Source organism: Accipiter gentilis, chromosome W, assembly GCF_929443795.1.
Source record: "Accipiter gentilis chromosome W, bAccGen1.1, whole genome shotgun sequence".
Taxonomy (NCBI): domain Eukaryota; kingdom Metazoa; phylum Chordata; class Aves; order Accipitriformes; family Accipitridae; genus Astur; species Astur gentilis.
Window position 1 is genome coordinate 11,793,292 of NC_064918.1, and position 24,246 is coordinate 11,817,537.

Genomic DNA, 24,246 nt, shown 5'->3' on the forward strand with positions numbered 1-24,246 from the left:
GCAACTAGTGCTTTAACTTTTCTAGCCTCGTTTGCATTAACTTTCAGGCAGAGGTATACCCTTGGGTCCTGCTTTTCACTGTTGGCAGCCGAGTGGTGTGGGTTTACTTTTGTACTTTTTTTCCCCCCTTAACTCTGTGGATGAATCTGCGTTAGAGGAATGCGGTAGCCACTCAGGGGAAGCGCCCCCCCCGACAATGCTGTCCAGTCCGCACGGCTGCTCGTTAGTCCCTCTAAAGCACTTAATGTTGGCGATGCGTGCTGTGTTTGGCAGGGCTGCTCCCGGTGCCGAGAGCGGCAGCTCGCCGTCGTTTCAGCAAGTGTTAATGCGGCGAAACGTACGTTTTCAGGAAGCAGCTCTCGCCGGAGCCCTCCTGGCCTAGGGCGATGTCCCGGAGTACGCAACTGTTTTCTGGAGGGGGGGGGAAGGACGGGACGGACGACAATCTCCGGGGCGCGCCGCCGTATTGGCTGTGCGGCGGCACGTGACTGGGGGGCCGTATTAGTCGCGCCACTAGCGCAGCCACTAGGCGTGGGTGGGGTTGCCGGTAGCGGGATTGAAGCACAAGCAGTTGCGGAGATGGGGTGAGTGAATGAGCGCGTGCGGTGGCACAGGGTTGCTGGATCCTGGTGGCCTTGCTGCGGGGGGAACTGGGGATGGCTCCCTGTGGTGCTCAGCCGCGCCTGTGACGGAGGCAGTGGCGTCGGAAAGGGAGAAAAAACGCTTTTGTGGTTAAAATAGGCGAAAAAAAAAAGAAGAAAAAAGGCTTGTTGACATAAAAAGGGGCGGGGGAGGGGGGAAACCGTATCTAAGGAAAGGAGCATCGGATAACGAAGAATGGAAGGGATATATGGTGAGCAGGGCTGAAGTCGTCCTGCCCCCTCGCGCTGCCACAGCGGCAGCTGCCGGCGAGGGTCACAAAGCCTCTACTGCTGTGCTCTGACGCGGCTGTGCCGCCATGCAGCTATGGAGAGAAGGGGGAGGGGAGGCGAGGCGAGGCAGGTATTTCAGGATTCGCAGCCCTTGCTTGTGGGGTCGGAACATGAACGTGTTCCTCTGGGGATAATGAACGTCCCGTTGTGAAACGGTAAGGAGCTCCCTTGTGTGTGGCGCCAGCCTGGCGTTGTCAGTTACAGGACGCGGCGGTGCCGCCTTTGCGCTTCACTGCAGCAGCTTTTTCTCTTCGCTGGAAAATGAGAGCCGTAAAGGGACGAGAAGCTAGTCTGTACTGCTGCACTCAGAAATGCACTGATAGGTGGCCAACTGCGAGCTATGTAGCAGCAGAAATACTGAGGATTTTTATAAGAGGAATGTTGTATGTTTAACGAACCCTAAAATTCTCTGACTTCTTAAAAAATTATTTAACATTGCAAAGATATGCTTAGATCTGTGATTTAACTTGAATGCTCTGGGAAATGTTAATGGGTGGGTCCTTTCTCTTTGTCAGATATGCAGCTTTTATTCTAGTAGTTAAGTCATTGTTATCAAAATACACCTTGGTTTTGCAAAACCCAAGATTTTTGGAAGACGTGCTGCCGAATTATTTGATCGTATTTACTATTTGAGTCAAAACTTAAAATCTTTTCTGTTGACTTAGGTGTAGGACTTTGACTATGAACTGTAGGGAGCATTTTTCATTTGATAGTTTTTTTCAATGGATCAGCAAAACTCAGTTTAGACTGGTTTGAATAGTCATATGTTGAAAGATGCCTTTTAAAGGTGTAGCAGGAAATGTACAACCTTTTATTTTGTATAGAAGTATTTTTATTAAATTGCTGTGCATATATGAATAATACAATATAGATTAATTCCAACTTAAAATCTTTTTCCTTCCTTTGTTGTTTGTTCTGTTGAAAGTGCACCTTTATTTTTACTACTTAGTTCACTTTTTTGTTATTTCTAATGCACTTTCTGAATATTTTATCAAAATTCCAGTTCTTTGAAAATACACAAATATGTCCATTGAAAGTAGTTTCCTGGAACCAGACTTCTGTATTTTTAAGGAGAATCCAAGAAACTGATAAAACATTTTTTTTCCTCCTCTTTAGTTCTGTTAAATGCAACGATGCACAAAAAAGGTTTGACAAGACAACTCCAACTTACTGAGTTTGCAACAAAGTCTTTGTTTCTAAAACAACAAACTTGTGAACAACCAAAGAACAGTTTTCAGTGATGGCTGCTTTCTACTCCTTCCCGCATCTCTCTGACTGATGACCTGGGCACACTTAATGCAAAACGAATGAGAATAGGAACTGAAGGTATGAGATTTGTAACACTGCTGTTCCATTCATGAACACTCTTATTCCATACTGTTTTATTAATTCTGTTTAACTATACCCAAAGCCTTAGAGCCCTTTTAGTTTCCTCATTATGTCTATGTGCCCACATAGCCCAGATGAGGAAAAAACTAAACAAAATAACCTCCCTTCTACTGAGTAGGCATTTTTGGGTTTGTTCTTCGATGCTTATAGGGATAGGAAGATTAAATAGGTTCACAACAAAAGCCATTTTAGTAAGGCTTAAGCATGTCACCAAGTGGAAATATTGTGATTTTTTTCAGTGTGATACTGGAAAAGGCATGAATATTTTTGTGCTCTATCTGGAAAGAATCAGGATAATGGGCTTTTATGACCTGAGGAAGATGGAGTATTTTTCAGTGAATATACAAAGAGAGTATTTAAACCTGTGAAGGATAAATATTTTAAAATTATCAGGCCTGGAAAACTTGCCCCAAACTGAACTGGATAAGACAGTCTCTGTCCCACTGATACTTTGATAAATTCTTAAATGCCAAAAAAGACTTGGAAGACTGCTGATGTTTTGCCAGATTTGAAAAAGGACAAGCAGAAGGATATATATATACAAACCATTTAACCTGAAGTCAGGCTTCAGACAGAAGAGCGGAGAAGCTGATAAAAGATTCAGGCAACAGAGCGATCGAATTAATGCAAATCAGCATGGTTTGATATATTAAAAAAAAATTATGGCGAAATAAACCGTACTTGATTTTTCTTGATGTTTTAAGTGTATTGATAAAAGTGACTATATGAAAATTGTACATTTATGGCTGAAATTAATGGGTGGAGCTGGCTTACCTTAGAAGAGCTGTGCAGGGTTTTGCCCCTGTCTGTCAGCCCTGCTTGTCTTTTGGAAATACTCATATAATACCTGTTGAACCATTGTGGTTAATGGCCCACATGCTTACTTCAGTTTACATTGGTAGTCAGGTAGTAATCTGCAGTGGTTCAGTAGCTGCTATGTGAGCAGCTGAGCCCTCCTCTCTTCCCTGGTTGGGAACCTTGCAGAGATTGGTAGGGCAGGCACTGTTCCAGCCATCCCAGCATTAGTAGTAACCTCTTGCAAGTCAGAACCCTTAGACTTAGTACTTCAAAAAATGTTTTGAAATGTGTTAAAAGGATTAATAAGAAAACAATTTTAAACTCTCAAAAATATGCTTTAATGACAGTATGATCTACTACTGAATAAGTTTTGTTTTTTTTTTCCTGAATTCAGTGTGATATGCCCTTGAAGAAACAATTCCCCATTACTCACCTGGGAGTGAATTATAAAAACTAACAGCATAGGAGAGTAATAAGAATGACATATTTGGCTTAGCACAGGATAGTTGGTGTCGTGGTTTAACCCCAGCCAGCAACTAAGCACCACGCAGCCGCTCACTCACTCCCCCCCATCCAGTGGGATGGGGGAGAAAATCGGGAAAAAGAAGTAAAACTCGTGGGTTGAGATAAGAACGGTTTAATAGAACAGAAAAGAAGAAACCAATAATGATAACACTAATTAAATGACAACAGTAGTAATAAAAAGATTGGAATGTACAAATGATGCGCAGGGCAATTGCTCACCACCCGCCGACCGACACCCAGCTAGTCCCTGAGTGGCAATTCCCCGCACCCCCTCCCAGTTCCTATGCTAGATGGGACGTCCCAGGGTATGGAATACACCGTTGGCCAGTTAGGGTGCCCTGGCTGTGTCCTGTGCCAACTTCTTGTGCCCTGGCTGGCCATGAGAAGCTGAAAAATCCTTGACTATAGTCTAAACAATACTGAGCAACAACTGAAAACATCAGTGTTATCAACATTCTTCGCATACTGAACTCAAAACATAGCACTGTACCAGCTACTAGGAAGACAGTTAACTCTATCCCAGCTGAAACCAGGACAGTTGGGTAAAACTTGTGGCTGTAGAAAGAAATCAGAGTTGATCGTCCTTTCTAACAGTACTAAATTATAATCTAGATATTAATGAATTGTAGGCACAATGATCATAATTTGTTATCTTACGAATAGTAGCTACATTGTGAAAAAAATCTTTGGTCATTAGCACATTTGCTTACCAGTAGTGATGGTAGTAGAATGCTAAATTCTGTTTCCTTATTAGTGAGTCAGACATCTGATTTATTGGTCTTTCAATGAAGTTCATAATCCAAAATCAGTGTAATGAACTGGAGCCCCAGTTGACTTCATTATTGTTTGGATTGGGCCTTACTGGAGAAAATAATTTTGGTTTTTTCCACTGTGTTTTTGTTCTCTGAAGTAGCTATACAACTTATTCACTAACAAAACAAAAAAATCAGCCTGTTACCACGTGTGACTGAATAATTGTTCAGTTGAAGATTTTAAAAGTTGAAACAAATAGGTTGTAGTGAAAATATTGTCTATATTGTTGAGAAAAAGACATTTTAGGGGTTTATACTTTAAATCAGTCTTTAACTACTGTTCTGAAAAGATGAATTTGTTCTACAGGAAGTTCTGGTAATAATAGCATTTATGACTGAAAAAATCCCTAGTAATGGAGGCTGAAATATTTCCATAATAAGATTTAATTAATATATCATAAATTGTTGAGCTTGGGGTTCTTAAGCAGAACCTCTTCAGGGTATGTTGAATATATTGTTTTCAAATAAAGAACACTGATCAATATAAAATTGTAAGTTTTCAGAGAATATTGGTGTTTTTGCCTATGTCTATGGGGTTTTCAGACTAAAAAGAGCATATCTAAATTCCTGTTTCCTGCACAGTTAACACCAATAAATTTTTCTTAATGTAGAAAAATGCATGTCTAAATCTTAACAGTACATTTGCATAAATTTAGGTTGCTGATTAATTTTGGTTTTAGTGTCTGAAAGAGTTATATTCAACTTGAAATTCTGCTTTGATATGTGTATTTATGCAAATTCCTGATTCAGTACAGCATAGTGAAATTTCTTGTCATAATGTCATTTTACTTTGGTAAGAGATTTCTTTTCCTCCATCTCCTAAGAATGAGAAAATGGGTTAGGAAACTAGGAGACCTAGATTCTAGGTGTTTCTTATATTGGTGGAGTTAAAGCCTGAAGTTCCTACATCCCCAGAGTTAGTTATTGAAGTAAATCTAGCAATAGGGGTATCTCCATACTTCCATTTGAATCTAGACCACTCTGCAAAAAGAAACTCAGATTTAGAGTGCAAAAGGGAGCTTGACTCTCAAACATAATAGTGAATTTACCGAAGGTGGGTTGTGTTCTGTGTCATGTATTTTCCTTTGGGTTGGATAAAGTATGAAATTGGTATTAGAACAAACAATTCTTCCTTGACTCCCCAGTATAGTGACTTCATACCTGGAGTAGAGAGTCGTATTTATTCTTGATCAAACTGATTCTGGCCCCATGGATCTTGAATATGTTTCTGTGTATGTGTGCAGCATTACAGCTTCAGACTAAAGGGCCAAGTGTAAACCATTCCTTGCTTTACTTTGGACTTGCTATATGGTCTCTGCTGCGAATGAGGAAATATGTGGTTGTGAACCTTGTCTGACTGAAGAGGGCCTAGAGCAAAGTGTAGCTTATTGTCAGTTTGGACATCTGTTATTTAATAAAAATTGGAGAAGTTTTGGATTACCCAGTTTGTGGTAATCAACTAATTCAAATAGTGGTTTTGGTTTTTAATCTGAAAACCTGTGGAGTAATACTTGACATCTGAATAAATCAATAAGTGACTCCTAGCCAATGGTAAAATACTGTCTCTTAGCACTGATGTCCCACTTCCATGTTATTAAAAAAACCCCAAACCAACAAACATTACACAAAAGGAAGAGGGTGCTTGAAAACTTATATCAGGAGGAGGAGAAGGTAAAAATACATTTTTAAAAAATTTGTTCTTTGGCTTTGCTTCCAATTTTCATATGCTATGTGAGTTGTAGCAACAGATTGTCTAAAGATAATCTTTAATTGTGCTCTGAGTCTTCACAAATCAATTGAAATTAGCAATTTGCTGAATAGGTCTCTTATTTTTGTTATTTGAAAGCATTTAATAGTGTTTCAGCTAAGAGAATTTTGGTGGATTTTATTTGGAGTTCATTTCTTTAAAGGGAAAAAAAAAATCTTTATTTTTGGGTATGTAGTAAATAAAACTTTTTTCTTTGTGAAATATAGCCTGAAAGTTGGTTTTGTAGAGGGTTGACAGCCACTTCATTTAAGATGCATTGCCCCTCCCCTTCAGTAACTGGATCCATACTCATTTAATATAAGTACGTTTAAGTTTATTTTTCATGTAAAACAGAGCTATCCAATTGCTATTCTTCTATTGTAGCTCCTCCCCTCATTCATTTTTCGACATTTTCTTTTTTTGTGTTTATACATATTGTTAATGTGGCTAATTATTTTAACTTTGAAATGCATGAGTGAGGATTTCTCAGTTGACAGAAGGATAAAAATATCAGGTTCTTCATTTTATCTGACCTTTCATCCTGTTGTGGTTTAACCCTGGTAGGCAGCTAAGCCCCACACAGTGGGATGGGGGAGAGAATCGGAAGTTGTAACAGTGTGAAAACTCATGGGTTGAGATAAAGACAGTTTAATAGATAAAGCAAAAGCTGTGTGTGCAAGCAAAGCAAAATAAGGAATTCATTCACTACTTCCCATTGGCAGGCAGATATTTAGACATTTCCAGGAAAGCAGGGCTTCATCTGAATAACACCCCCTGCCCTGCCCCCTGCTCCTCCTTTCCCCCAGCTTTTATTGCTGAGCATGATGTCATATAGTCTGGAATATCCCTTTGGTCAGTTGGGGTCAGCTGTCCTGGCTGTGCCCCCTCCCACCTTCTTGTGCACCCCCAGCCTACTCACTGGTGGGGCGACCTGAGAAACAGAAAAGGCCTTGATGCTGTATAAGCACTGCTCAGCAATACCTAAATCACCCCTGTGTTATCAATGCTGTTTTGGTCACAAATCCAAAACATAGCACCATATCAGCTACTATGAAGAAAATGAACTATCCCAGCTGAAACCAGTACACATACTAATGGATTAACATAATGTAAGTGTACTGGTTTCAGCTGGGATAGGGTTAATTTTGTTCTTAGTAGGTGGTACAGTGTATTTTGGATTTAGTGTGAGATAATGTTGATAACACACTGATGTTTTAGCTGTTGCGAAGTAGTGCTTATCCTAAGTCAAGTATTTTTCAGTTTCCCATGCTTTGCCAGCAAGCAGGGGTACAGGAAGCTGGGAAGGAGCATAGCTAGGACAGTTGACCTGAATGAGCCAAAGGGATATTCCATACCATAGAATGTGATGCTCAGTATATAAAGTGGGGGGAGTTGACTGGGAGGGGCAGATCTCTGCTCAGGCATCAGTCAGCAGGTAGTGAGCAATTGCATTGTGCATCACTTGTTTGTTTGTTTTTTAAAATTTATTTTATTATATCCATTTTCATTACAATTATTATTTTATTATTATTGTTGTTGTTAGTATTATATTTTATTTTACTTTAGTTATTAATCATTCTTATCTCAACCCATGAGTTTTACCTTTTTTTTCGATTCCTGTCCCCATCCCGCTGGGTGGGGGAGGAGTGAGCAAGTGGCTGTGTGGTGCTTAGTTGCTGGCTGAGGTTAAACCACGACAGTAAGAAAAAGGTACTCTAGTTAGAATTGACATGCATGCAAAATATGGCACACAGTGACTTCTGTCAATTAGATGTAAATGAATGTGTGATATACTTAATTTCTAACATGTCAGGTGCAACAAATGAAAAATAAAGTTTACTATTTATGCAATGTAGTCATAGACTCTCATATAAACCAACAGATTCTATCAGTATTACAATACAATGTCATTTTATAGCACTTCAGAAGTGAAAACATTTAAAAATTATCCACCTTTGCTTGGGCAGGATTGGCCACATAGTGTATGTTCTGAAAAGAAATGTGAACTATAGCTGTTGGTTTTATTAATTAGAATGGCAAACTAGTACTTATCAAATGAATACATGCATGAAATGGGCCACAAACAATTTGCCTTTCTGGATATTTTTTTTTTTTGTTATAACTCTTTGACAGCTATCTGCCTTTTAGGTGGAACTACCTGATTATAAAAAGTACAGAATCCATAGTATAGAATAAATACTTTGTCTTCATTTCTCTAAAAGTAAGGTCTCCTGTCTAGCATGACCACATTAGGAAAAAGAAATTTATTAAGGTGTGGTGTCATGTGTGCCCCCCTCATTTGTACTGTCATTGAAGCCACAATTCCACAGATGGCAGATTTCTTTCTTGGCCCTTCTTTAATGATGAGACATGATTAGGACATGAAGTTTTGTTTCTTGAAAATGAAATAAACTTGCCATATCAAATGCAGTGAAGCTTTTGTTAGTGTTCCTATATTTAATAATAGATATTCTTGTTTATATTTTCATTGATTTTAAATTTTGAAAGATTAAACAATTTTTAAAACTTATATTGGAGAACTAAGTCCAACCTTTTTGGATAATTTAACCTATTTTTTAATTAGCTTGATAATTCAATTAAGAATTGTCTGGAAGAGCAAAGCTGATTACACAAGCAGTTACTTAACCTTGTAATTACAAAGGTCAAAGGCTTAGTGAGGGGGTACACAAATTGCTCTTCTGTTAGCATAATTTTCAAGATACTGCAAATACAGTTTGCAAGCTATGTTCCATAATAAAATAAAAACTAAATATGAGCTTTTTTATATTTGATAATTCTAAAGTACTACAGTAGCAATGAAAAAAGAATGTTGTCCTGTACGCTTTTTTATATTTTTCTCTTTTGAGTTACAGGTGCCATGTTTGCTCAGGAAATTCCTGCTGTGAAATTGGCAGGGTAACTTGTACATGTAGGAAGTGCTATGTTTCCTGTTACTCTGCTGAATGACTTATTTGAAAATAAGAATTTGATAGCCTCATATGTAAAGAGCTTCAAATGTGGTTACCCAGGCTTTAATTATCTTATGTTGTTTGTTTACATGAATGACTCTGGGGTTTGGTTTTGGAAAATGGGAAACAATTTGAATTTTATCATTTAATTTAGTGTGCGTGTTTCTTTATAATGGCTGAATAATTGTGGTAATGTTTTAGGACTGTGTGACAATATTACCCAAAATAAAGATTGCTTAAAATGCATGTATGACTTATTAACACAATCACTATAATATTTTATGATTTATATGCTATATCTTTCCTACTCTTCCTCTTTGTATTTATAATATAGGGTATCTCAATATTAAGAATGGCCTTTCATCTGCTTCTTTAACTGTGCAGTATTTCCACTTTTTGTGTTAGAAATGTATGGATATTTATTTTAGTCTTTACACCTTGGAGTTTTTTTGCAAAAGACTTGATTGCTATTACATTTGATGCTTATGTTCTGTTAAAATTCCTCAGTATTTACTGTTCTCCTTTTACACTTTTTCATTAGTATGTGTTATTGTAAGGAATGCTGAGCATCTGTGTCTATACGTCACAAAATGTGTGGGCAGTCAGTGTCTTCTAGATATGGTTGACAGTGCTTGTTGACTACTAAAAAATGATTAAATATGATCTATTATCTCTTTAGTTTCTTATTGTTATCATTGAAGTACTTAAAAGTAAGGATGCTTTTGTATAATGGTATGATTTCCCCTTGTGTATTCTGGCTTCCCCTAATACCTAAAGCAATTGTTATCATCTTTCATTTGCTGAATCGTGTATCAAATGGAAGCCTACTGAAAAAAATCCATTGAATTGATGTTAGTTCTAGGCATTAATAGTTTGGTTTAATGTATTTGAATGAAATGTTTAGCAAGTTGAGTGGTAAATGGGAAAGACTGAGATGTAATTTTATGTTTAGATAGGTTTTTCTTTCTAAAATGTTTAAATCTAGTATCTTCTCTTATTTTTCCAGGGCTGAGGGTAGCCCAGGATGGCTGCAGCTTCATATGACCAGTTGTTAAAGCAAGTTGAAGCATTAAAGATGGAGAACTCTAACCTTCGACAAGAGCTAGAGGACAACTCAAATCACCTAACAAAGCTGGAAACTGAGGCATCTAACATGAAGGTATTGCAACCTATGTCTGTGTGTATTACCATTTCTGTTATTGCCTTTTGGTTTTGATTATGTATGAGTGTTTTAATGGACTGGTAGTTGCTCAAGAAATTTTATGTGCTTTTAGATTCCTACAGAAATCTCTTTCCAGGCTGTGTAAGGGAAAACTATTAATTAAATCTACTTGATTATGAAAACTGTTTTTGAAATTTCAAAAACAACATTTCAAAACAGTTTTTAGATACGCCTTTCCATTTTCATATGTACTTTTCTGGTCTGTGATAAGCCCTACCATTTTACCACTGCTGTACTTCCCAGCAGGAAGTCTAGTCTGTTGACATAGTTTATGACAAAGCAGTCATTGCTCAGCTTTTGAAAACAGTGGAGAGACTGGAGATTTTCAGTGTTTTAAGGTAAGTTTAAAAAATTTTAGTTTTATTACAATATTTACTTAACATCCTAAAAAGAAAAACTCATTTTAAAATAATACCACAAGTCTCCAGTCTCTCCCAAGACCTAAATTTATACTTAGTAATTTCACCCAAATGTGTCTGTCTAGTGTTTATTGGCTAGGTGTAGGCATTTGGAGCCACCTATCCAAGAGGAAACACTAAGCTCAGATGGAATTTATCTTCCTACTGATCAAAATCCATCTATAGCTACAGTTGTATTTGTGTGATATATGGCACTGAACAAGGCAGAATTTCATAAGCAGTATAGCTGCATTAATGTAGTGCTTTTCCTGAGCTGACAAATCCTGTTTCTTGGTGCTACATCTGGGAAAACTGAGCTGCTTTTGGTACCTAAGCAAACATGGCTTAGAAATTTTTGGTATCTCTGTATATGCTACTGTATAATGTAGCCATACTCTAAACATTAAACATTTGTATGCCCATCTCCTTGCTTTAACGTTTTCATGTGGTAGATTTATTGTTACTTTATAATTATATGAAATGTGCCGATTTGATGAATGTAGCAATTTAAATATACTTTTAATTGAACTTTCTTTTCCTCAAGCATCTAGATTAAGCTATATATTCATTATAAGAAAATTTTTCTTGTGTTCTGAATTACTGTTATTAGTTATGACAACACTTGAAAGAACTACATATTTTTTAGTTATATTTAATCTTTGCATTGTACTGCAAGATGAAAATGATTCTGCTTTCTGAATTGAAATTATAGTCGTTTATGCCAGCTACTTGAAACTATATTTGGCATTAATAATAACTCTGAAATAATTGCTTGTTTGCTTAACTATGTATCAGAAAATTTGAGCTAGATCTGTCACTTCTACTGTTTTTCTTAAGATAGTATTATAACAAATTTATCAATAATTCTCCCTTTCTCCCTGTCATTGCAGTCTAAAATAAGGGAGTGAAGAGTAGGAGAGGTGATGATCTTGCTCATAGTTTGAAAAAGGGACAGAAAAAAAGTATTTTTCCCCCCCCCTTCTTTTTCCCCATATAGTTATCTTTTTTTCTTTTGATGTTTTTGTATATAACTAAATTTCCAGTGACTTGGGAATAGACCAGCTGTATAAGGTGGTCTCTAGGGCAATTAATTTGGTATGTGGGACAGCTTTATGTCCTTACTTCAAATCTGGCAGATCACCAAACAGAAAGTGATTCTGTCACACTCCACAGAACTGTCTTAGTATATTTTGAGTAGGTATTTCATATTTTCTTTTTCCGAAATGCTTTCCTGGACCTGAGGAATGTATCCTAAAAAACCTCCACCAAACTCAGTATGTTTCTCTTCATTTGGGGTGGAGAGGGGGAGAGGATTGTTTAGATTAATTTGATTTATTTTCTTTTAAACCCTGTTCTATCAAAAAATCCTAACCACCTCTATTCCTTATGAATGTTTGCTCCTGGACCTGAAGTGAGACGCTGTTTCTTTCCCTTGTTTCAGATGTATTTGCAAAGTATTCAAACCTTGCTTTGCCTTATCTTGAATTTGAAAGATGGTTTAGGAATGATCTTGGGAATTGGAGTATGTGGGTGAAAAAATTTGAGATCATTGCAGCATTCTCTTTGGTCAAGAGATAATTTTAGTTTCATAAGCTTTAGGAGAAGGTACATGGTGACTTTGTTCCACTGAAAGAGACTGCTTGCTTCATAGTTTGAGTAGTTCTAGTGCCATGTTTAGGAATAATTACAAGATAAGTAATCGGAAGGACTTTCAACCTCCACTTTTCTGATTCTTTAGCTACCGTATAAATAATTAAAAGTCCAAATACTTTGAAAAAACAATCTTTTGGGATAGCACATAATTATCTTTGAGATGGAAATAGAGCCCTAGCAGCCTCTCCCACCCAATACAATTCCAAATATTAATGGGAGAAAGGGAGTTGATAGTGGGGGAGATGAGCTGTGGTTCTCTGTATTTATAGCAACATTGTCATTCTTATACCGTTTATTTTGTTCTGTGGGCTAGGGTAGAAACATCTCATAGTGATTCTTTGGACTGTTGATATATTTACTTGTATCTCCTTTATTGCCTTATTTCCTTCCACAACTAATTAAACAATATACATGGGAAGGGCATTTTAAAGACAATATTCAATATTTTTAAAGAAAGGGATTTTGTAAGCAGTAGTGTTCAAACTGTTGTGCAAGTGTGCCTCATTTTAATAATTTCTCCATCTCAGAAATGTAAGATAATCATACTAGAATTAAAAGCTTAACACGAACTCATCTTGTAGATGCATTTATTATAAACTGACCCATATAAGAATAATGTCTGAATGCTTCATGTTTAAAGCTAAATTTCATATTTAAAAGTGAAAACTGTCCATTTGCAGACTAGAAAACATGTTGGGGTAAATGAAGATGGATGCGATATCAGGGGTGCCAAAACAATTAATAAAACAATGTCTACTTTGTTTTTTAATTTGTGTTTTCTTAGGGATTGACTGTTGAAACAAAAGAAATCCCTGAGAATATTATGACAAATTTGGGAAATGCAGCTGTTACTATTAGCTTACTGTAAGATGAAATAGTATGGAAAAAATGTTCTCTTTAAACAGATATGCTGTTTTACAGTCAATGCAACAATGATGCTGGCCCATAAATATAGGAGAATTGTTAAAGTCTCTAGATGTGTAGGTAATGAGAGTAACTACATAAACACAGACTATGGACAAATTTAGAAAAAAGATGGGAGATATCAATTTTATTTTTGTTCAAAACCTGTAAAATTCAAAGAGACAAAAAATTGGTGCAGTGCTAGTTATATCTACTTTCTGTCTATAAATGTAGAACTCTTGTCAGAAAAAGACCTCAATTTTTATATATATATGTATTGTTGTTTTGGGTTTGTGTGGCAGGGTTTTGGTAGCAGGGGAGGGGGCTACAGGGGTGGCTCCTGTGAGAAGCTGCTAGAAGCTTCCCTGGCTCCAAGTTGGACCCGCCTCTGGCCAAGGCTGACCCAATCAGTGATGGTGGTAGCACCTCTGGGATAACATATTTCAGAAGGGGAAACCTACAGTGGAGGGCAGTGGAATGTGAGAGAAACACCTATGCAGATACCAAGGTCAGTGAAGAAGGAGGGGGGAGGAGGTGATTCCCCTGCAGCCCATGGAGGTGAATGGTGGAGCAGATGCCCACTTACAGCCTGTGGAGGACCCCATGCTGGAGCAGGTGGATGCCCCCGAAGATGGCTGTGACTCCATGGGAAAGCCTGCGCTAGAGCAGTCAGTGCCTTGAAGGACTGCAGCCTGTGGAAAGGGCCCATGTTGGAGAAGTTTGTGGAGAACTGTCTCCTGTGGGAGGGACCCCATGCTGGAGCAGGGGAAGAGTGAGGAGTCCTCCCCCTGAGGAGAATGAAGCAGTAGAGACAAGGTGTGATGAACAGACTGTAACCCCCATTCCCCATCCCCCTGTGCTGTTGAGGGGAGAAGGTAGAGAAAACCTGGGGTGGATTTGAGCCTAGGAAGAAGGGAGGGGTGGTGGGAAGGTGTTTTAAGATTTGGTTTTAATTCTCATTATCCTTGTTTTGATTTGATTGATAGTAAATTAAATTGATTTGTTTTTTTCCCCAAGTTGAGTCTGTTGTTTTGCCTGTGACCATAATTGGTGAGTGATCCCTCCCTGTCCTTGTCTCAACCCACAAGCTTTTCTTTATATTTTCTCCTCATCCCACTGGGGCTGGGGGGGGGGAGTGAATGAGGGGTCTCATGGTGCTTTGTTGCCAGCTGGGCTTAAACCATGACAATTGCAAATGAACACAGTTCTGTTTAGTTTGTGTAATTGACAAGTATTTTTTTTGTCAGTGTATATTTCTTTATGTAATATATTAATGTGAATTAGCTCTTTCCACATGTAAGATCTTGGTGGGAATAAGTACATGTAACTTAACTTCAGGTATTCAAGCAGCAGCAAAATAATAACTTGGGTCATGCTTGATTTCCACATTCATTCTGCTTTGATTTTACAGTAAAATGAGTAATGTGTTCTCTTGTAAGAAAACAATCTATTGTGCACAGTGTTCTGTGATTAAAAAGCTTTTCCATTCATCTTTATATAATACATGTAAATTTATATTCTGTATAATATTTTTCCAACTTATTTAATTGCCTCTATATTATGTCCACATGTATCAATAATAAAATAGGAAGAATGTAATTTGAACTGATTTTGATTTCTTACATTAGAATGTTTCTCAAATAATTTATGTCCTATAGGGAATAAAATCATGCAAGTACAAGCTGTATTTTCTGCCCCCTCCAGAAGAGGTTTATGCATTTAACTCTTTCTGTTCATTCCTTTTTCTCTGCTATAGGAGCAAAGATAAACCTCATATTTTGCTCTTTTACGCTGAAGTATGCTTGAATAGCTCTTGAGAAAAGTATTGACCAGTTCATGATTATATTTCTTACACTGTATCTTAAACCTCACTAAATTTTTTTAGTGCAGTCTTCAAGAGGATATGTTAGAAGTGCCTTGTCCCTATTGTTGTTTGGACAATTTTAAACTAATGTTTTGGAGAACACTCCTGGAGAGAATAGTTTTGTTTGTTTGTTTTTCCTTTTCTGCCAGCTGCAAACCAACTTTTTCAATTTTTTCATTTATTTTTAAATATGAATCATGATGAGATGCAGTACTTTGGTATCCCATTGTGTTAGCAACAAAAATATTTTTTGTAGCTATATAAATTCCTTCTGGAAACTTAGGAAAGTCAAACTTTACCGGGAAAAGGTTGTCAGGTTTTTCAGCATCACTGATGAATATACTGTTTTAAGAAGAAAAAAATACATAAATTTATGACTAATACAACAGTCATTGAATAAAATTCTGTAGTTGAGATGAAAGAATACGGTATCTCTGCAGTGATTCAGCTTTGCTAGTCATGTTAATTTGGTTAAAAAGCATGACTATAATATATTAATGTTATATTTATATAATGTTTAGTGGTCTAGAAGAGCTCTAATATATGTTGTGGTAGTTGGCGAAGTTAAAAAAAATAAATAATATTTTCAAATACTTAGCTGTGGTGGGTTAACCTTGGCTGGTTGTCAGATCCCCACCCAGCTGTACTCTCATTCCCTCTCAACAGAATAGGGGGAGGAAATAAGATGAAAAAAAGCTCATGGGTTGACATACTGTCACAGGCAAAATAGACTCAACTTAGGGAAAATTAATGTATTGCTATTTAAAAATAGAGTAGGCTGGTGAGAAACAAAAACTAAACCAGCTTTGCCCCCACCCCTTTCTTCCCAGACTCAACTTCATTCCTTTATTCTTAACTCCTTTATCCCCCCCTTCCAGCACATGGGGAACGGGGGGCTGGGGTCAGTTCATAACTCTTCCTCTCTGCTGCTCTTTCCTCCTCACACTTTTCCACTGCTCCAGCATGGGCCCTTCCCATGGGCTGCAGCTTCCTTCACGGCATATCCACTTACTTCAGCTGGGGTCCTCCACTAGCTGCAGGGATGAATCTGCTCTGGCACCTGGAGGGCCTCCTCCCCCTCCTTTTTCACTGACCTTGGTCTCTGTAGGATTGTTTCTCGCACTCCCTCCCACCCCCAACCCTCACTCCTCTCTCGCGCACTACTGCACCAGTTATTTTTTTTTACTCTTTCTTAAATATGTTTTCATAGAGGTGCCACCAGTATAGCATCACTGATTGGTCCAGTTTTGGGCAGCGGTGGGTCTGTTGCAGAGATGACTGGAACCGTCCTTGTCTGGTATGGGGGCATCCCCTGGTGTCCTCTCACAGAGGCCACACCTGCAGCTCCCTTGCTACCAAACCCTTGCCATGTAAACCCAATACATTATCACAAAGTAGCATTTTATTTTCAAACTCAAAGAGGAAAGGAAGATAAATTTTAATATAACATACTGGTGTGGAGATTTTTTTGTGGCAGCTATTTTAAAGTAAATCTTGTTTTGTGCAATTTTGAAGCTGATTTGCATTTTGCAATTTCTTCATTTGATAAGGTAAATTCAACATGAACTGGCTAATATTTGTCTAGTTGATTTCTTCTTTAGAATACTTGAGATTATAAAATTTAAATATGGATTTTTTTTTTTTAAAGACAAGTTTGGTCACTTGTAGTCTTAAATACACATTCTAAAAACTCCTACTTCAGTGTTTATTTAACTGGTCATTGTATTAATGTTTTCAGTAGTTTTTTCAATTTTTTAATATTAAAAGTTCATAATAGTCCATAAAATATAACAAAATATGTGAGTTGTCTCTTTCTGGTCCAAACACTTTGAGAGCCAGTGATCTAACTTATCTATCTAGCTTTTTACTCTTTCAGATGCAATTTGTTATTGTCTTGTACAGGATGAATAGATGGAGAAGATCAACAAAAAAGATGCAAAAATGGCAAAAATTTTACCTAAATACACACTGAAATGAAAGCAATGTTTAAACTTTTGTTTTAGGGAAATCATGAGCTGCTTGTTTTGTATTTTTATAGTTATTTGGTTTTTAGAGTTCTTTTTTTAGTAGATCATTGCCTTCATAAAGTTTTAGTTTTAATAATTTTCTGTGGGATGTGGTTGTTTGGAGGTTTTTTTGTGTTTTCTTTTTTTTTTTTTTTTTTTTTTTTTTTTTTTTTACTTTAATGTCCAAGAATGGTTTCTTTTTGGTGTGGATAATGTTTGTGGGTGCTAATTAGATGTTAGAGTAATAAACCTTGTGATGCTTTGTTATCTTGGATTGGAATGGATTTTGACTAAATACAAAAACAAACGCTCAGATGTTTTGAAGATTGTGAATATGTTTGTGCAATGTTAAGCAAAGATAAGATAATGTGGTTGGAAAAGAAATTATTTTAAACCAGTAGAATATAATCTCCTAGATTTATTGCAGTGTTGTATATGTTTCTTGTGGTTGATTAATTAGTAATTAAATTAGCAGTATTAAAGGTAAAAAGTGTGCTAAAGATGATGTCATGGTGCCTTTCATCTTGTTTCTGTCATGCTGGATTTGTGAGAATGAGAAACCTTATTTCTTATTAGAACTGAGTGTGGGTGTTTTTTTTTAATTTATCATAAATTGTAATTAACTTTTATTTTCTGTGCAAATTAACTTCCTATATGTCCTGGTTTCAGCTGGGATAGACTTAACTGTCTTCCTAGTAGCTGGTACAGTGCTATGTTTTGAGTTCAGTTCATAAGGGTAATATACTGTCAAAATACAGAATTTATTCAGTTTAAAGTTTAGCATTCACATTCTTATTTTTGCCATTCCACCAAACAGATGTCTGCATTACCCAATTTATGCATATGTAATTTCCTGCAAGAACTTTTACATATTTAAGTCCTCTGGTTAAAACAACCACTTGTACTTGTCAGACAAAGGTAAAGCTCTAAACCAGAACACATAGTCTAATAATGGCATTGTTATCTAAACAGTGTTTCTACGGAAAAGAAATAATGGAGAGTTTTATGTGTTGACTAAAAATAAAAAAGCATACACAGTTGAAAAAAAGAAGTAGAAAATTTAAAAAATAAAAGTTAAAACTTCAACTAATGAATTGTAGCAGAGAAAATTGAGAAATGTGATCTGGTATGCTGATGTTCAGCACTTGCTGTTACCTCATATTCAGAGAGAGCAGTCCTTAGTTACCTGGACATCATTCAGTCATGTAATTTGGTAACATAGGAAAAGGTGATAGTATTTTTGCTTAGCTGTTAATATTGGCTCTTGAAGCAAGAGGACTCATAATGTAATAAAGTATCCTGAACATGATCTTTGAAATAGCAGAACTGTCATGCAGAGAGGTGAGAAGATGACTTCTAAGAAGGAAGTGGGAAGAAAGGTTGGATGTTTGGGTTGGTTTTGTGGTGGTTTGTTGTTGGTTTTTTTTCCTGCATTCACAGTGCTGTACTCGGGAGAAAGGGGTCCGCTAGCTGTTTCTAAATTTATCTGCATTGACAGGTCTTTCAGAAGCTTGAAATACTCCAAAGACCATTCTACATATCAACATTGCCCTTTTAGGCTTTTAAGCTAAGATTGCTGTCTGCAAATGCTATCTGACCTTATGTCAGATATAATGTAGGAGCCCTTCAGGTTATTTGTTTGTCTGACTTTGCTGACAGGGCATACATTACATATAGAGATGGTTGTGCCCTATGGCTAATGAGAATGCCCTTGAATGTACTTAAAAGCACAAGCACAGCTGAGATTTCCTGAGTAGTGATTTTTATCATACCAGACTTGATCCTAAAGGCCATGTCTGTTTCAAAAGGTAGTATGCAGTGTGGTGGGTTGACCTTGGCTAGTTGCTAGATGCCTACCCAGCTGTTCTTTCACTCCTCTTCCTCAATGAGACAGGGGAATAAAATAGGATGAAAAAAGCTTGTGGGTCAAGATAATGACAGGGAGATCACTTACCAATTACTGTCATGGGCAAAACAGACTTGACTTGGGAAAATTAATTAATTGCCAATTAAGAATAGAGTAGGCTGGTGAGTGTATTGAGTTTACATGGCAATGTTTTGATAGTGGGAGGGCTACAGGTGTGGCTTCTGTGAGAAAATGCCAGAAGCTTCCCCCATGTCTGATTGTCCTGGTTTCAGCTGGGATAGAGTTAATTGTCTTCCTAGTAGCTGGTATAGTGCTATGTTTTGGGTTCAGTATGAGAAGAATGTTGGTAACACTGATGTTTTCAGTTGTTGCTAAGTAGTGTTTAGACTATAGTCAAGGATTTTTCAGCTTCTCATGCCTAGCCAGTGAGAAAGCTGGAGGGGCACAAGAAGTTGGCACAGGACACAGCCAGGGCACCTGGCCGAAACTGGCCAACGGTGTATTCCATACCATGTGATGTCCCATCTAATATAGGAACTGGGAAGTGGGGGCGGGGGAATCACCGCTCGGGGACTAACTGGGTGTCGGTCAGCGGGTGGTGAGCAATTGCCCTGCGCATCATTTGTACATTCCAATCCTTTTATTATTACTGTTGTCATTTTATTAGTTTTATCATTATCATTATTAGTTTCTTCTTTTCTGTTCTATTAAATCGTTCTTATCTCAATCCACGAGTTTTACTTCTTTTTTCCTGATTTTCTCCCCCATCCCACTGGATGGGGGGGAGTGAGTGAGTGGCTGTGTGGTGCTTAGTTGCTGGCTGGGGTTAAACCACGACAGCTCCTTACAAACTTCTGCCACGTGGGTCGTGTGCATTGGACTTTGTCTGGATCTTTGGGTAACTGTGTGTTGTCCAGGTCATAATAAATCATCTCTAGCATGGCTAATTCCCTCAGGTACTAGATACCTCTCTCCATGGTGGTCCACTTGCCTGCTTGACATATAACATCTTCCTTGAAGGGGTAACTCTCCTTCATGCTTGACAGGCGTCATCTCCAGAGGCTGAGGGCTTGTGTCCCTTTTCCAATTGCCTTGTCAATGCTACCTTCCCTGGCAAGCGATCCCAGCTGCTTGGCTTCCCTACCTTCTAATTCCAGGCTACTAGCCCCATTGTCCCAGCATCAGAGCAGCCAGGTGATAATATGCTCACCTATACTACTGCTGAAATCTTTTCGCATATCCCACAGCTCACTCAGGGATAGGGATTGGGTGATTACCTCTGATTCTGCCTCTTCCTCCTGTTTTCATGATGACCCTGGTTCACCTTCATCCTTTGCTAAGTGAACTGATTTTTTTGTATATTTCTTCTTGTGCATGAGAGTGACTGATACTGGCATAGGTTGGTTTTCTGGTTCAGTTGCAGTGCCTGTTGTCGTGGTTGGAGTGGCCGCAGTGCCTGTCATTTTGTTGTTGGATCCAGAGACCTTCTCTTCCCCTTGAGGGTACTAAATAGTGTTGAACAGGGCTTGATATGCATGGGCCAGGCCGTAGCACATTGCAGTAAGTTGTGTCTCCCTGGAATTGTCGGGGTGACAGCATACTTTTTCCAAATATTTTACCTAGTTTTTCCAGATTCTGCACTTGTTCAAGGGTGAAGTTCCAAAACATTGGAGGTGCCCACTGCCTAGGCATTTGCCCATACTATCCCCCACACCCTGCCACTCAATTATTCAGCCTCAGGGCAGATCTCTGGCTGATCTTCTTAAATAGTTCTTTAATGCTAAACAAGACCCAAACCACATTCAGGAACATGCTAGTTCCTAGCAGTAGGACCATGCTGGTTTCAACATCTGAAGTGTATTGAAATTTTTCAAAATTCTCAAATGCTATTGTAATTAGACTGGAGGGGAAGGGGAAGAAAGTTTTCTCACCCATGGATTGGCTCTCTGAGGAGGAAAGGTAAAGGGTATAATTATTAATAGTTTCCCACAGATGGGTCCTGAAGCATAGAGGTGATGACAATGCTGAGTGCAAATACCGGCTTAGTCCCATGACCGATGACTTTATCATACCATAAGCCAGTGTTACACAGTATATCAAAGCGAAAACCTTAATCCACCTCCCACGGATGATAAGCAGCAGCACAGGGACTATATACAGCAAGTGAGGTGATACATAACTAAACTCTTAAGATCGAGCGCCACAACTCGAGATAAGAACAGTTTAATAGAACAGAAAGAAAATAATAATGATAGTAATAACACTAATAAAATGACATTAATATTTATAAAAGGATTAGAATATACAAGTGATGCACAATGTAATTGCTCACCACCCGCCGACCGATGCCCAGTTAGTCCCTGAGCAGCGATCCACCCCCCCTAGGCCAACTCCCCCCAGTTTATATACTGGACATGATGTCACATGGTATGGAATACCCCTTTGGCCAGTTTGGGTCAGCTGCCCTGGCTGTGTCCCCTCCCAACTTCTTGTGCCCCTCCAGCCTTCTTGCTGGCTGGGCATGAGAAGCTGAAAAATCCTTGACTCTAGTCTAAACACTACTTAGCAACAACTGAAAACATCAGTGTGTTATCAATATTATTCTCGTACTGAATCCGAGGCATAACACTATACCAGCTACTACAAAGAAAATTAACTCTATCCCAGCTTGAAACCAGAACAGAGCAAAATGCATTTAAAGTGTACCTTCTATACAGGTTGCAGGAATTAATAACATTGATAGTAAGGCATGCTAGTTTCCTAAAAGAGCAAAACAGTGTTGTGGAGATTTTTATAATTACCAAAAATTAATTAGATATAAGGTCTGAACAGATGATGTACAATTCTAGGTATAGAGTCTGTATATGCCAAGTATGGAATATCTGTCAATACTTAGAGTTTTTTCTTCACTACTGCTTCTAAAAATATTTTGGTTTCTATTATATGAAAAATCATATTTTAAATTTATAATAAGGTCTTTTTGCCTTGTGGCCAGTCTTTTCAATTTATTCTTGCTATTGATATATCTGCTATTATGATATGGAAAAGGCGTTCACTATAACTTGCATTGAATTTTCCACCTCAGTTTAGGCTACTGAGCATTAGGACCTGGGGGCTTACAGGCCCCTTTTAATCTAGTATTCATTATTTCCTATGAATCTTTTTATGCATTAGAAGTATATTCCTTTAGCTGTATAATTTGATTATATGTAGTTTTGATAGCATGCTGGGATATTCTTAACTTTGGCTGCATGAAGGAGTACTAAATCTTTACCTCATAGGGGTTATGGTAGTAGTAAGCAGAATAATATGACTCCATGAAGGAGCTCTAAATCTTTTCCTCATAGGCATGATAGTAGTAGTAAGAAAAATATGACCCTGCTGGCTTACAATGGTGGTAAGGCCTCGCAGGAAAAACAAAACACAACCAAAACCTACAACAAAAAAACCTTGGAGAGTGATTGTTCTGATATCTTTGAGCTTCAAATAATGCAGTATTCAAGACTCTTTAGTAACTTTTAGTTATGTAGCCAAATTTTATATTTACAAGACTAACTTTAGGAACACAGATTTAAGAAATTTGACTGTACTTTTTGCTTTAATTTCTCCATCTGTAAACTAGAGATAAGTGATATTCACTTTGAGAAGAACTTTTAAATAAGCAGGTAAATTCTATTATCAGAGAAGATGAATTATTCAGTATAGAGTTTACATTGTGACAGTGTTTGGGGAAATATTGTAGAGCATATTTGATGAAAATTAAAGTTATGACACTTGATCACTGCTCACATTAAATATAGTTTACATCAGTGTCATAGTAGTTGTTGCATAAATGTGTACTTGAGGGCAGGATAAGATGTATTTATCTTGGTTTATTATTGTAAGGATTTCTTAATTATGCTTAATTTCTTATAGGAGGTGCTGAAACAGCTACAAGGAAGTATTGAAGATGAGACAATGGCATCTTCTGGACAAATTGACTTAATGGAACGACTTAAAGGTAAATTTAGAATTATGCTTTAAGTAGGTTCATTTGTTTCTTAGTTGTTGCTTTAGGACAAAATTTTCCAACTCGGCTCCATCTTCTTTCCAGTGCTAACTTTAGAAGTTAGGCATAATCTCAGTGTCTGTTATTTTTTGCCAATTATTTTAAGACACATTTTCAAAAAAGAATGTGTTCTTATGTTGCTTTTGTGCTTTTGCTACTGTTACCCTAAGGCTTCATATGAATTGCATTTGATATATCTTACACTTTATTCACTTCATAAAAAACCTGTTTTTAATTGTTTAAATTAGTGGTAGATTAGTTAAAAAAATTTTCTGAACTCATTTACATGCCCTGCCCTTTCCCTGTCACATTAGTAGAACTGTATTTGTTATGCTGAAAATTGACGCCTCCTTCCCTAGAGCATGTGGCAGAATGTGTACCCATCCTGTTATGTGATGTGCAGAGCAAGCTCAGATTAGTGACTCCCTGCATATATCTGTTATCCCTATCATAGAACCAGAAATATTGTAGAAGATGTCTACATTTAGGCCCCTATGGTGGAAGCACTTATCCTTTACATGATGGTGGAACATCTGTGGGATCCCTGAGAAAGAGGCTATTAGGAAGTGGGACACAAGATCAATTAATATGATATTTATGCCACACACTGCCTGTTTTTTAAGAAAGGCGGGCATACTGGTGTCATGATACTGTTCTGGTTGGCAGGATTGTAGTTTGGGCATCTCTTCATTTAGAGGATTAGTATTCTCTAACAGTACCATTAAGATTGGTTTTGTTCACATTATGTTCTGTGTATCCTAAAGCAAAATGTTTTCACTGTTTCCATCAAAAAAGTCATAGATTTGTTCATGAAGTATGAAAATAAGATAGAAATGATCTTTTAGATTTGTGCTGCTCAATTTCAGCTCTGCAAATGTTTGCTCTTTATTGTCCAGAACTGAACTTGGAAAGTAGTAACTTCCCTGGAGTGAAGTTAAGGCCAAAGGTGTTTATGCGTTCATATGGGAGCTGGGAAGGGTCTGTGTCAAGCCCTTCAGAAGAGTGCAGTCCTGTTCCCATAGGATCATTTCCAAGAAGAGGATTTATGAATGGAAGCAAAGAAAGCACTGGTTATTTAGAAGAGCTAGAAAGAGAGAGGTAAACTTCTTCATT

General features: G+C 37.6%; 1 protein-coding gene across 8 annotated transcripts in view; it reads left to right on the top strand.

Annotated features, from left to right (window-relative positions):
• Positions 1 to 508: 508 nt before the first annotated feature.
• Positions 509 to 24,246, top strand: part of LOC126035233 (adenomatous polyposis coli protein-like) — a 119,272-nt gene continuing 95,534 nt past the window's right edge. For 2 of the 8 annotated variants that reach the window (XM_049793470.1, XM_049793474.1), the window contains exons 1-5: positions 752 to 1,087; positions 2,049 to 2,258; positions 10,179 to 10,331; positions 23,001 to 23,085; positions 24,030 to 24,231. In XM_049793470.1, the coding sequence (XP_049649427.1) occupies positions 10,197 to 10,331; positions 23,001 to 23,085; positions 24,030 to 24,231 (422 nt within the window). In that variant the 5' untranslated portion in view covers positions 752 to 1,087; positions 2,049 to 2,258; positions 10,179 to 10,196. Of the gene's footprint in view, positions 585 to 750; positions 1,088 to 2,048; positions 2,259 to 10,178; positions 10,332 to 10,585; positions 10,733 to 23,000; positions 23,086 to 24,029; positions 24,232 to 24,246 lie in introns of those variants that run through there. The other 6 variants (XM_049793471.1, XM_049793475.1, XM_049793478.1 and 3 more) reach the window with 6 other exon arrangements.